Below are 14,767 nucleotides of genomic sequence, written 5' to 3'. Positions count from 1 at the left end.
ATCACACTTGCATGGGGCAGAACTATTACATTGACAGCATAAAACGAACCATGCTGCTTTTTTGTTACATTTTTGGAGCAATCACATTGGTGGAACCAAAAGTAAAACCCTACTCCCAAGGAAAATTTTGTTACTTGGCAGATTCTATATCATTTTCACACATTCTTTAGTTAACATGGAAGCCAGCAGCAGCTTCTTATGGACCGTACGATAAACCAATGAGTTCCAATCCTTGAGATTAAACATCGAACATATACTGATCATTGTAGGGCTTTCCTATGAGGCAGTAGCCTGGCTGCATATCAAGAGACCTTTGGGAAAAAACTGCACTTAAATTCCCTTCTAGTTCCTCACTGTTGCCAATATGGCTGGAAGATAAAGCTTTCATCCAATCACACTCTAGATAAAAATGCCCAGTTGGCCATTCCATGACCATTACAAATTACATAAGTTTACAAAAATAGATCTTCAAAAGACCTGGTTTCTAAGCACAATTCCCTAGGTGGTATCCAGTCTGAACATTTTTTAGCTGTTTGAAGAATATACACATCTCTGTAGTTTCCATTGCTTGGAAGTTTCTTCATGATTTCAGGAGCAAGATGCACCAGCTCCCTGTAGGATACCAAAACTTCCAGTAAATGGAAAACCATCATAGTTGGCAAACCCTTGCTAGTGGTTCATGATCTACAAGACTTGATAACTGTCTACAGATAATTGAGATCTTCCAGTATATTTGAGGTTGCCACCTCCATTCGAGGGAAGAACGGATACAACCTGTTGAATGTTACATAAACACGGTTCAGCACAAACAAAAAGTACAACATTGAAAACTGGATGTTGATGCATGGAAGACTTCAAACAGATTCAGTTTCAGTTGTTACAGCAAACGGACCTTTATGCTGCAGAATATTTTTGTTGCAGAAAATTTCACATCAATAGGGAAAAAAGATGAAGGATCTGCAGCTGGCACTACAAATTCCATTGACCCACTGAAGATAAAAGAAAGAGTGAATAGTTAAGACATCTAAGCAACTAAGACACTCTCTTAAAATTAACATCATTAAGGCCCTCAAGGAGCACTTTCTGAAAAGATATCTGCATGATCCACCTTCTGTTTGTATCATCTATCAAAACCATTGACCACTCCAAAACTGATTTCCTTGTATCATACCTGCAATAGAAAGACCATAGTATGAACCAATGGACCCCAAACTATGTAGTTGCAAAAGTAACCTTCTTATTACTACATACCTCCAATCTCCATCAACCTGATTAACAACTGGTGGATCGCGAAGTGCTGGCAATGGTATACTTATAGTAACATTTTGAAGCTCAAAAACTTTTGAAGCTTCATACTCTATATTAACATAGGACTCTCTTCCAGAGATCGATGGCCAACAATTGACTGGACTTGCAGTGTAACAGCGTAGATGTCAGCCAGGCAAAAGGAAAAATCTAAGCACTTCCATAGCATTTTCAGCCAAAATCCCGAAGTTCACACAAGCATACTGCAAACACAGACAGGAACCATTAAATTGCTATGGGAAAATGCTTACTGCTTAATGGTACCAGCGCTTCTTGTCTGCTTTGTAGTCGCCATTTAAGAATGCCAGAGGGAGTACCAGTCTGGAAAGATTTTGTGGAATCTCTGAGGCTGAGAATGTTCTCTCTTGAAAACAACTCTTTGTCAATTACAGGATGTGTCTTGAACTGGAAGTCTTTGTTGGGACCAGTCTCAATCTAAACACAGAAATAAATTTCCTTCAGCTAAATGACCCACTCAGCCAAATAATAACTGGACCTGGCATGCAGCCTTCTGTATCATATGAGTAGTACCTGAACGCGTAATTGAGAATCCTCTTTGTTTAGGATTGTCAAAGACATTGTTCCTCGAACTTCAAAGTTTTCAAGCCCACCGTCCCTTTTCAAGGCAACCACCAAGTTTTCCTCGAGGTCTATACTGATGGGATCACTGGGTGGCAAAGCTGACTTTGCAGGACCTACAGTAGGTTGGGCATCCTCTATAATGACTTCACCCTCAGCTTTAAGGGACTCCAAAAACATGTTGGTCTTCTGGCTCTTGCCTAACTGCATTCCAAGGCCCTTTGATGGTGTTGGGAGGACAGAACCCCTGGCTGCAGAAGTCCCAAAGATTCCTCAAGCAAGCTCTTTAAGAAAAGGCCCACATTTAATCTCACACTTTTAAAAGCCACCCTATCAAAACAGATAAGATCAATGTTGACGAACAACCTTTTGGTTTAAAAGCATCTGAGTCAAGAGAAGATCCAAAAATTGAGTTGCTCCCAAAGCCACCACTTCCAGATGAACTCAAGTCACTAAACCCATTTGAATCATATCTCATCGGCCCTCCTGACATTGCAGAGGATATAAAGTTGCTCTTTTCAGACTTTTGTTTCTCTAGCTGCACAATGTTCATTGATGCACAGAAGCAGAAATGTTGATTAAACTTCAAAACACTTGCATGAAAACACAAATTGCTCAACCTTAGAAACAAGGCAGAAACGATTCAATACCTTGTTTCTGTCAATTTCATTGGCCTTACGCTTCATAATGTCCTTTGTTTCATTGATTTTACTCTGCACAATCATATTATGCAGTTTTTCCTCGTGACTCTCCATCTCAATGTACTGTTTCACATCTCCAACAGTCACGTTCTCTTTGTGGCCCAATGAGATGACTTCATCGAAAGCAAAAATCAGCTCAAAAGCTGTCTTGCCTATCCCTTCTTCATCCAAACCAGGGCAATAATCAGGCACCTGCAGCTTGTTTAGGAAGAAACAGGAGACCAGTGGCTGCAAAACAATTAGTTGCGTGCTGCACGAGTGCATCAGCATCTCTGATATGGCGGAAGACAGGCTTCTGCTCCTGCACAACATCCAAACCATAACAAAAAAAGCCTACAGAGATCAAACGAAGGATACTATTTTTGAGAGCAATCTCAATGTTTCTATATCTTCCAAAATGTTGCTCTGCTTGTTAGTAACCAGTAGAAGGTACAGCTGCTCCATGGGTTGATAGACATAGCGGACATTCTCCGTTTCAACATACGTATGCTGCTTGCCAGTTCCCACAAGCTTAGGGAATGCTGCCAGCAGGCCTTCGATGCGTATCCGTGTCACGTCCATAAATTGGCGGGACACAAGGGCTGCACGATCCAATGTGACGCACAATCACAAGAAGGAGGTTTTTTAAAAGACCAGTAAACCCTAGGAGTGTTGATCATTGATTGCATTAAGCCAAGCTCGCACACAAATTTTGCAGAATGAGATAGACAGTTGAATGAAGTCAGACAAAGCTTTCTGCCAAGAGATCGAACAAAAAAAACAGTAAAAACGAAGACAGGCATATCGCAGCACACCTTTGCCCGACTTGGTGATGATGGAGGCCGCCAAGACGACCTGCAAGTGATGGCGATACACCTCAGAATCTCAGAAACAAGGCAAAAAATAAAGGTAGCCGAAAGAAGCATACCATTGCTGCTGCTTCTGCTGCCGAGGGGAAAAAAAAAGTCCGTGCGATATTTTGTAGGCCGCAATGCAAAAGAAACCAGTTCTCTGTCTATCTATGGCCGTGAGTCGACACGAGGCGGTCCATCAGAGTTCGATCGGGATGATGGAGGGAGGGGAGGCCGGAAATCGAAGCTCTGGAATCTGCCTCTTGGCTATGGCGGATGGACAGTGGACGCGCGCGCCCGCACGCACGCACACACACATGCGCAAATGCTCTCCAAGGTAAGAATTCTTGGATGTGTGTGTGCGTGTGTGTGTGTGCTAACTAAGCCTAGGCTCAGCTATGTTTGTATGCGTGTTTGGATGAGAGTTTACGTGTGTGGGTTTACTCGGGTAAACGGGCGAATAGGTGTGGGTTTACTAAGGTGCGTGTACGAGAGTTTGTGTGTGTGTGTTGGGGGGGGGGGGGGGGGGAGTTTGTGCGTGTGGATTTACTAGGGCAAAAGGGGGCCAATAGGTTACCATAAAAAACGGATCACCTAAAGCTTGTCAAAGCTATCAATTGAGATTTTGATGATTACATTGATGCCCCTACAAGGAGATCATCTCACCCAAAAAAAATCACTGCATCGTGTGACGGCAAATTTAACATGGAAGAATTGGAAAGCCACATAACACGCATGAAATACACTCATAGATGCATACCGTTAAGCTTTGAGATATGTAATACTTATTGGCCCTTCATAGTTTTGTTTTCGAAGACCATCACCTTATCGGCCCCCATATCCTAATTAAGCCAAGGCTAAGCTCTTTGTGTGTGCACACGTGTGTGTAAGAGTGTGTGAATGTCGGCTTACTCACTAAGCCTATGCTAAACTATGTTCAAGATATGACATATTATTCACCATGCGATTAGCCCTTCCGTCCTGTAATATTTCCGCAACGAAATATTAATGACCCTAGACCCCGCTCATCCCGCGCAAGAGCAATTTCGAGTGATCTCCTGCAACAAAAAAACTTTGGGCTAAGTGCTCCCTCCGCATGCATCAACAAACACCAACCCCTCGTCATGTGTAGGAAGCCGTGGCTTGAAAACCACAAGCCACCGTAGGCCTCCACGGGAACATCCCTTCATGGGACAAAGAGATAATGAATTTGTGCAAAAAAAAAAATATTAAACCCCCTCCCCTTCAACCGTTGCATGGCGGGGAGAGGGAGTATGAGTATGTGTGGAGTAGGAGAGCATGGGGAGGGGCAGCATGCCACCCGCCACTTGCGTGGCTACCCCCCCCCCCCCCCTTTCACACTATATATGAACCCCCCCTCCCCAAGCTTGAGGGGGGGATTGATCGTGCTGTTGCTGCCCGTCACCCTGTGGATTGTGCTGCCCGCCATCCGACTACTGTTGACCGCCGCCGTCCGACTGCTATTGGCCGCCGCCGTTCTGGCCACGCCGTCAGGCCGCGCCTCCACCTTCATCATCATCATCGTCGTCGTCCTCATCGTCATCTTCACCTCCATCGTCATCATCTCCCCAATCATCACTCTCTCTCCACGTCATCTGTCTCTGGACAGAAGCTTGGAAGCTTTTATTGGAAGCTTCTATTAAAGCTTCCATAAGCCTTATTCACCCGTGCCTTCCCGGGTTCCTTAAAACCGTGACTGCAAGACCCAAATTCCTGCGCGGAAGAGGAGAATCTCGGGCAGTAGTACCCTCGAAGTGCGTAAGGGAGCCAAGGAAGATTCGCTGCATCGAAGTCTACCGCATCAATGGCTCCTAAGCAAAAGGTGAGAGGAGCACACGCAGGAGCTTCCACCCCGAGTACACGAGTAGACAACGTCCCGATTCTTAATGCCCAGGTTCCGATAATATTCCCGCAAGAAAAGGATGCACTAGGCATGTTTAATTCTCGTAGGCCAGATTAAATACATTGGGAAATTTATTTGCTCGCCTGATTTACAAAATTTAGTTGCATGTCAAATATTTGCAATTGCTTGCACTTCCGTGGTTAAGGGTAGTTGGAATTCTGAACGTATGATGCCCAAGTAAAAAGACGAAATTGTGCAAAGGCATCTTTGTTGCATCGCGCATAGGACAGGGCTTATAACACATAATGCTTAGTTGTGACTCGTGTATAAGATAATCGTAGACGCCCATTAAATGATGTCCGAATAGTTGCAATGCATGGAAAGGATTTATGAACCTTGCAAATTGCATGCGATGGTTGTTACATTCTAGGTTGGGCTAAGTGATAAAGGACGGATTAAATCAATAATGGACTCGTGGCATTCGCTCATGCATGGAGTTCTTTTATCAAAGTTTGAATGCATCTTCATTAAAAATATTATAGCTTTGATTTCGTTGCATTAAACATAGGGTTTATAAGAATAGTTCTGAATGTAAATCAACGTCGCATAAGGCAAGGAAAAGAAGAGATCGCTATAGATCCTATAGTTGCAAAAATGTCTATGGTCTTGAATTTTGCATATTCGCATGGAATGATGCATCTCACCTATCTTGCAGTTATTTACATCTTTTAGGGAAAGTATTTGCATCTCTAAGGAAAGATCACCTCTTGTTGTAAGACAATTAGATCAATTAGGTAAATCGCTTGTAATTGTGTAACTCACATGGGATTCATAAAGGCGTAATTAGTTAGTACGACGAACACCTCAATGTGCTAGATAGGGTAGCTATGTTAACATTCTGCCTAGTATCACACTTAGGATGCCAACCTAATATTTCCGATCTCAAAGGTCTTACCCACATTCATGGAATGTTAGGGTTAGCTAAACGCCCATGCAAGAATGATCTAGGGTTCTCACCCTAAGGGCCAATTGACCAAATACTAGACTTGCATATGAATTTAGGAACCCTAGGGCCAAAGCGATATCAGCCTAGTAGGGTTAAGGTTGGGTTGGGTCAAGAGGACTCCCAAGCCCTTATCTTGATCAAAGGTATTCTTGATCAAGAAAGACCGTACGAAGAAAGATATAATCCCACAAGTCAGATACTAACACAAGCTACAACGCCATATGATCTTGTGTCTAAATCACAAAATAGTATTGCCACTCCTTAGACCAAGTTTGGCAAGTTCTAAGTACAAGTCTAACTTTTCTAGAGGATGAGTAGTCATCCTGCTTCATCACTCTTCCTTGGACTTATCTGCCAAGCTAGGGGAGTTACGAATTTGCCAAGAGAGCAGTTGCCCAACCAAGTTAGGGCGACGAGGTTGCCCAGGATTTATTGACCTTAATATAAGGAAATCTAAGGTATTGACAATTTGGGTCAACAGGGTATAAACCCTAACCCAAGGAAAGAGGGTAAACAAGCAACTTAGCTTACGAAACCCTTGGGATCTTGCCAAGTCACGATTGATCCAGGATCGAATGCTGGAAGCATTCGGGGAGAAGAAACTGCACCTTAGCAGTTGGCCGTACAAACGACCACTGGAATGTTCTTGATTGTACATATAGGTGCACTGTTTGTACTTCTTTGCTCAAGGAACTAATTCAGGAAAAATAACTAATGCTTCAGGTTGAAAGCATGGAGGAAGAGGTAGTACCAGTTACCTCCGATTGTCTGCCTGACCCTATCCAAGGGGGTTGTTAGCTGCACCGGGTACATGGACCGAACCCGCCACGAGAGGTCTCTCTGTGGGTGCTACTTGGAGCAGGAGGACGCTTGGGTGCCAGGGGAGGCTCTGGCCGTAAATCCCTTGCCTCCGAATCCTGCACAAGAGGCCAATGTGACTTGAGATTGGATCTCGAGGCCCGCATACTAGTCAACGCGGCAGAACTTGGAATAGCGATCTCTGAGGATTGCTGGTATAGCCTTCGAGCAGATTATATGATGTATTCCAAAGACTGATAAGTAAAGATCAAATGTTGAAAAGGAACTTGCTTGACATTGTTTTTCTATGTCAATGCCTAAGTTACGTGAAGGAACTAGTAATTAATTGGTTAATTAAAGAAGTTGTTTTTGCTTGTCAAACTAAATGTGGTAGGTAATTAGATAACTAAAGCAACCCGAGAAAAGTGCGGTGGATGTGACTCTGGGTTCGTCCTATTGAAGGGTGGTCTCGGTTGGCCGAGAACTTTTCTCAAATGATTTGACAGCGAGGTAACAATGGCCTAGAATCTAGAATGCTAGAGTCCCGATTTATACTATTTTAGGGGAACGGAATGGGACTATGCCTTACGGGCAAAGAGATAACTAAAGCAACCCGAGGAAAGTGTGGTGGATGTGACTCTGGGTCTGTCCTACGGAAGGGTGGTCCTGGTTGGACGTGAACTTTTCTCAAATGATTTGACAGCGAGGTAACAATGGCCTAGAATCTAGAGTGCTAGAGTCTCGATTTATACTGTTTTAGGGGAAAGGAATGAGACTATGCCTTACGGGCAGAGAGGTCGAGTTTCGCATCCCTCTCATTTTCCATTATCCTTGAACCAAGTGCAGTATAAATCCGCTTTTACCTTGACGTTTTTGTGCAAAGTAGTTCGTCTGGGTCAACTCTAGTTACCTCCCAGGAACTTGACCATTAGGGAAACCCTGATTCAGGTCGGTCTTAAGTGGGAATGGTTGGAATGCTTCCGCTTCGTGGCAGACTCGGGAAGACCTAGATTGCAAACCCCGTGACATTCCTTGGGAGTGCCAGGTGGCGCTTTATGGACTCTCTTCCCGATGGGCTGCTAGGACGTGTCCTACAAGCGGACAGGGGGACACGTTATATTTGGTATTAGAGCGAACCAATGGGATCTAATATTTACAAGAAAACTTAATGAGGGGAAGTAGAGGAATGTTGCCGTTAAGAACATTTCCTTACTTACCTATGGATGCTGGCCTGCAGAGTCACGAAGCATGGAACAAATTCTTGGTGTTCCAGGTCATGTTTATGACTGCAGTGCATGCTTCGGATTATCGGCGGAGGCTAGGCATGATGAATATGTTGAGATATCGAGCTCCACTCGTGATATGCCAGGGTGACCATTGTGCATTTATGTCACCGACTTGTCAGTTGCAGATGCGGTTGGTACACCACCCATGAATAATAGCTAGATGACAGCTATCCTTATCTACTCTAGTTCGTGGCTCAGTTAGTATGCCACCTTAGTTAGTTGAGTTTGGTTTGAGACCCATATATAGGGTTCTTCTATTTCTATGTACTAGAGTTCTTTTGGCTTACACAACTAAGAAGAGGAAAACTGTTTTCAGCCTCTACTTGTGTGTGTATTCCCCCATTGTGCAAGCAAGAAAGCTACAAGTGAGACTCCTTCCTTCTCTCCCACAATCTTGGCATGGTATCAGAGCCTTGTTCGTGGTAAGGAGCTCAAGAAAGCAGACCAAGAGATTGGGAGTTACAAAATCATCCTTATTGCCTGTTGATGCAAAATCGTCACTAGGAAGTGACTGTGTGGTCAAGTACCACTTTCGTCAGTTTTGCAGATTTGCCCTTGTGAGGCTGAAGCTGTGTATTTTGCAATGACAAATTTTTTGCAGTGTTTTGTAATGGCGTCTGATTCTCTTTCACAGATTGTCACTGAAAAACTTGACAAGAACAACTTCCAAGCATGGAAGTTTAGAATGACGAATTTTCTTATGGGAAAAGGATATTGGGAATTTGTTGCAGGAAATGAAGAAGAACCAGTTCTTCCTGATGTTCCCAATCAACAGCAAATGCAGGCATTTAAAGCATGGCATGAGAGAGCCAGAAAAGTTATGTACTAGCTGTCTATCAGTATTTCAGACTCTATGATTGTGCATATTCAAGATGCAAGTACACCAAAGGAGGCATGGGATACTCTGTCAAAAATGTATAGCACAAATACGCAAGCCAGGAAAATGCAACTCAAGCAAGAGTTGCACAATGTGCAAAGAGAAAGTATGAGCATCAATGACTACCGCATGAAGGTGAAGAAGATCGCATATGCACTTGCTTCCATTGGGTCGCCAGTGGAAGATGATGATTTAGTTTCCGTGACCTTGAATGGTCTAGGAAAGGATTATGCACAGTTCCGAACATCCATTTCTGTTCGTGAAAGATTTCCTGATTTTGAGGAGTTGATTGCTCTTCTAATTTTTGAGGAGCAGAGAAATGGTAGTGCATCTTCAGGAGGAACTTCAAAAGAAGCTGTCTTCTACTCAAATGCTGGAAGAGGTAGAGGCAGAGATAGAGGAGGCCGATCTGGAGGCCGTGGTAGAAATCAGAATATGCAGCAAACTCAAGAAAACCAGTCCTATGGAGGAGGACGTGGTAACTCTAGAGGCAAGGGGAGCCAAAGAGGTCGTGGTGGATGGCAAAGAGGCCAAAATGCAAACAGTAATGTTGAATGCTACTACTGTGGTAAAATGGGTCATATGGCTAAAGACTGCTATAAAAAGCAGAATGACATCATGAATGGAAAACTGCAACAAGGGAATTGTGCATCTTCTAGTAGACAGGGTGATGACAAAAATGAGCATTTGTTTATGGTGCAGCATATGAACAATTCTGTGACAAGTGTAGAAGAAAGCAACGATGTATGGTATGTTGACTCAGGTGCATCAAACCACATGACAGGTCATGCAGAATGGATGGAGAATGCAAGGAAAATGGAAAAACCAGGATTTGTGGAGACTAGTGATGATACTGCACATCCTATTGTGCAGATTGGAAAAATTCATTTGTCTATGCAGGATGGGAAAAAGAAATACATGTTCGATATATTTCATGTCCCGAATATCACCAAGAATCTGGTTTCTATTGGTCAAATGATTGAGCAGGGCTTGCAGGTTAGATTTAATCCTCATGGATGCTTTGTTGAGGATATAAAAAATAAAGGTCGCTTGATAGCAAAAGGAAAGAAGAATGGTAGAATGTTTACGTTTGATGCAGACATGCCTGAATTGAGTGCATCAATGTTTGCACATGGGACCGGTGTAGTTGCAGATATTGATATCTGGCATAAACGCATTGGTCATGTTAAAGTACAGCAACTTAAATCGATGGAGGCCCAAAATATTGTTGCAGGATTGCCTAAATTCAAGGTTGCAGAAATGCATAAGGTATGTGAAGCCTGTCAATTTGGAAAACAGGCAAGGAAACCATTTCCTAGACACGTTCAAGAGAGTAAGAAGCCATTGGAATTAATCCACTCTGATGTGTGGACTACTAAAGCTGCATCTCTTGGAGGCTGTCATTATTTTGTCACTTTTATTGATGACTATAGCAGAAAAGTTTGGGTGTATTTCATGAAAAAGAAAAGTGAAGTTTTTGGGCATTTCAAAACTCTTAAAGCTATGGTTGAAAAAGAAATAGGCCTGCAAATAAAATGCCTAAGGTCAGATGGAGGGGGAGAGTACCTCTCAAATGAGTTTGTAAGGTTCCTGCAGGAGCATGGCATAAAGCAGCAATATTCATGCAGTCATACCCCACAACAAAATGAAATTGCAGAAAGGAAAAACATGCATATTGGAGAGGTATCTCGTGCCATGCTCAATGAAAAAGACTTGCCAGATTTTTACTGCGCTGAAGCAGTTGCTACAGCAGACTACATAATGAACAGGAATCCCACTGCAGCAATACATGGGATGACTCCAGAGGAGAGGTATACTGGTAGGAAACCGGATATTTCTCATTTGAAAATTTTTGGTTGCATTGCCTATGTTCATGTGCCAGATGAGTTGAGATCCAAGTTGGATCCAAAAGCTGAGAAGTGCTTCTTTATTGGTTACTCTCTGCAGCAAAAAGGGTATAGATGCTATAACCCTTCTACTCGTAAGTTTACAGTGAGCAGAGATGTTGTTTTTGATGAGATGAGTAGCTGGTATAAACCAGTAAATGTGATTGATGATGTAGATACACAAAATGGTAATGCTGCACAGAATTCACAGCAGCAGTCACAAAATATTAGTGGACCTGGAGCGTCCCCTAGCAGTGGTTCACATTCTTCGCCATGGACAGGCAGATTGAGATCAGGATAATCTTCTCAAAGCAATGCAGATTCTAGTGGTATTCAGGTATCACGAAAAGGAAAAGAGAAGGTAGATCAGCCCATGTTTGATGTGAATGCAGGTCACTCTTATGTGGATGGTGAATCCAGTGGCTCAGAACAGAGCTTTGATGATGAATTGGGTATTCCTTCTATTGTTACACCTGGAGTAAGGAAGACCAGGGATGTTTTGAGAGCACCTGGGAGTGAACCTACTTTGCGCAGGTCTACCAGAGTTAGGTATCCTGTGGATAGGCTGAAATATGATGGATTTACAGCCATTCACTATGCATATATGGTCAAAGTGATACAAGAGCCAGAACCCACTTCTTTTGAGCAAGCCATGGGAAAAGAAAAATGGGAGAAAGCCATGGATGAAGAAATGGATGCCTTGGAAGCAAATGCTACATGGGAATTGGTACCTTTGCCTAAAGATAAGAATGCAATTGGTTGTAAGTGGGTTTATAAGGTGAAACACAATGCAGATGGTTCTGTGAACAGATACAAGGCAAGATTAGTAGTCAAGGGGTATGCACAAACATATGGCATTGACTATGAAGAAACATTCAGTCCGGTTGCAAGGATGGCAACCGTAAGAGCAGTCATTGCTATGGCTGCATCAAAGGGATGGTCTTTACATCAAATGGATGTAAAGAATGCCTTCTTGCATGGTGATTTGCAAGAAGAGGTCTATATGGAGCAGCCACCAGGTTATGTGCATGCTGTTCGTCCTGAGTTTGTTTGCAGGTTGAAGAAAGCCTTGTATGGCTTGAAGCAAGCACCTAGAGCATGGTCTGACAAGATAGGACAGTATCTTGTCACTATTGGCTTTCAGATTTCCAAGGCAGATTTCTCACTTTATGTGAGAAAAACAGAGAAAGGTATTATGCTACTTGTCATTTATGTTGATGATTTGATTATGACAGGTGACAGTGATGAAGATATCCTTCATGTGAAAATGCTATTGAAGCAGAAGTTTGAGATGAAGGATTTGGGAGAGCTGCGTTATTTCTTGGGCATTGAGGTGATTAGACCACCAAGTGGGATACAGCTCTTGCAGAGGCAGTATGGATTGGACATGCTGTCCAAATATGGGATGACAGGCTGTAAGCCTATTTCAGTTCTTTTGGAGCAGAATGTGAAGCTGAGCGCAGATGCAGGTGAGCTTCTGGAAGACCCTACTATGTACAGACGCATAGTAGGAAGCTTGATTTATATGACTATTACCAGGCCAGATTTGAGCTATGCTGTTGGATTGGTAAGTCAGTTTATGCAGGCTCCAAGGAAATCGCATTTGGATGCGGCTAGACGCATACTCAGGTATGTGAAGTCCACATTGTAGTATGGACTATTTTATGAGACTGGGGTTCAGATACAGCTGCATGGATACACTGAGGCTGATTGGGCTGGTAGTATTTCTGATAGACGATCTACTAGTGGATATGTGTTCTCTTTTGGGAGTGCTGCAGTCACTTGGAGCAGCAAGAAATAGCCTACAGTTGTCTTGTCGAGCGCAGAGGCCGAGTACAGGGGTGCAGCAATGGCTGCATGTGAGGTAGCTTGGTTGCATAAGCTACTTTACGATATGCATCAGCCTATAGATGGGCCAGTTGTCATTTATTGTGACAACATGAGTAGTATAAACTTGGCAAATAACCCAGTCTATCATGCTAGAACAAAGCACATTGAAGTGCATTATCACTATGTGCGAGAGAGGGTTTTACTAGGTCTTATTGATCTAGTTTATGTCAGCACAGAGGATCAGGCAGCTGACATATTCACGAAGGCATTGGGCGCAGAGAAGCTACGCAAGTTCAGAGACCTGCTTGGTGTGCAGGAATTGGGATTGAGCTCGAGGGGGAGTGTTGAGATATCGAGCTCCACTCATGATATGCCAGGGTGACCGTTGTGCATTTATGTCACCGACGTGTTAGTTGCAGATGCGGTTGGTACACCGTCCATAAATAATAGCTACATGACAGCTATCCTTATCTACTCTAGTTCGTGGCTCAGTTAGTACGCCACCTTAGTTAGTTGAGTTTGGTTTGAGACCCATATATAGGGTTCTTCTATTTCTATGTACTAGAGTTCTTTTGGCTTACACAACTAAGAAGAGGAAAACTGTTTTCAGCCTCCACCTGTGTGTGTATTCCCCCATTGTGCAAGCAAGAAAGCTACAAGTGAGACTCCTTCCTTCTCTCCCACAATCTTGACAGAATATTCTAGACCATATCTACAATCCTTCACCCCTGTACGTGGAACGAAGATGGACGGGTGAATCAGGAATTTATTATATAGCTATCCACCGACTTGCGTACCTTCAGACCAACTTGAAGAGAGTCAAGTGGATGGAGGATTTAAAGATCGTGAAGCTGTACATCTTTGTCGAGGCTCACGCAAACGCAACTCTACATGTCGGCGGTTGAAAGGTCAAGCAGAACAAGTATGTATACGATGAAGTGACTTGAATAATCCTTGCCGACAGAATCAAGATGTTGGGACGTTATAAGAAGAACGGGTATCAAAGAAAGGGATACCCCAAGATTCCTATGACCTATCGATTCTTGAAAATTCATGACCCCACTCCATATTATTACTCAGTTCCCATGGCCAAATGTAACACAATCTTATTTTCCCCAAATTAATGTATCAGCTTGTTCTACTTTCCCAAAATAAATGTACTCGAAAGGGCTATGCCCACATGAATGAATAAGATTTTTATCATTGTCTGTCATGGCTATAAGTGTTGGTAAAGGAGTTAAGTGATTAGGTCACTTGGCTAAAAGCTGAACTGGGCGTATTAATATAATGTGAGAAATGTTTAGCAAGTAATTAACGTAAAGAATCTTAATGCCCAAGCGCAACCTCAAGTACAGATTCCTAGTCCGACCCCTGCACTAAGTATGGCTGTAATTCAAGAGAAGAAGTTTCTTCTCAAACAAATCAAGCCACCTGAATTCAATGGCAAGGGAAGGACCTTCCAAACTGACGTCGAGGTTTGGATCGAATCCATAGAGGGTTACTTCGAAGCAGCAGAGACTGCACCCACTAACCAAGCGATGCTCACCAAACTTGGAAGCAATGGTGCAGAGACCAAGGGATCTCGGAAGGGATAGTTACTTGGGAGAAGCTTAAAAGAGCTGTGCGAGGGAGATATCTACCACCTGCCTATTGCACACAGAAGATGAACGAGTTCTATGAACTGAAGCAGCTTGGTTTATCCCTTGATGCATACTATTCAAAGTTCGTCTCTCTCTTAAAGTATGCACCACAGATGGATATGACACAACAGGTGTCAAAGTTTTATGCTGGGTTAAATCCACCCA

General features: G+C 43.2%; 1 protein-coding gene across 1 annotated transcript; it reads right to left on the bottom strand.

The window, feature by feature from the left end:
• Positions 1-382: 382 nt before the first annotated feature.
• On the bottom strand, positions 383-3,806 carry LOC148008374 (coatomer subunit delta-1-like). Its single transcript, XM_087674270.1, has 11 exons — positions 3,493-3,806; positions 3,380-3,419; positions 2,943-3,166; positions 2,535-2,777; positions 2,251-2,422; positions 1,837-2,135; positions 1,557-1,740; positions 1,252-1,405; positions 1,109-1,171; positions 893-989; positions 383-774 (listed from the first exon to the last, which is right to left on the bottom strand). Exons 1-11 carry the CDS (start codon positions 3,493-3,495, stop codon positions 685-687), a joined length of 1,569 nt encoding a protein of 522 aa, XP_087530396.1. The 5' UTR covers positions 3,496-3,806; the 3' UTR covers positions 383-684.
• Positions 3,807-14,767: the final 10,961 nt, after the last annotated feature.

This window comes from Lygodium microphyllum, unplaced genomic scaffold, assembly GCF_053477565.2.
Source record: "Lygodium microphyllum isolate KBCC unplaced genomic scaffold, Lygodium_microphyllum_v1.1.10 scaffold_155, whole genome shotgun sequence".
In the NCBI taxonomy this organism is placed as follows: Eukaryota; Viridiplantae; Streptophyta; class Polypodiopsida; order Schizaeales; family Lygodiaceae; genus Lygodium; species Lygodium microphyllum.
The sequence above is the reverse complement of the archived record's forward strand: the minus strand, read 5'-3'. Positions and strand labels throughout refer to the sequence as shown.

Bases quoted from the DNA above. Each gene is read 5' to 3' on its own strand.
- LOC148008374 (XM_087674270.1), bottom strand. The intron at 1,741-1,836 runs GTACTACTCATA...TTCTGTGTTTAG, and splicing joins ATTCTCAATTACGCGTTCAG to ATTGAGACTGGTCCCAACAA. The intron at 1,406-1,556 runs GTAAGCATTTTC...CTGCAAGTCCAG, and splicing joins AGCGCTGGTACCATTAAGCA to TCAATTGTTGGCCATCGATC.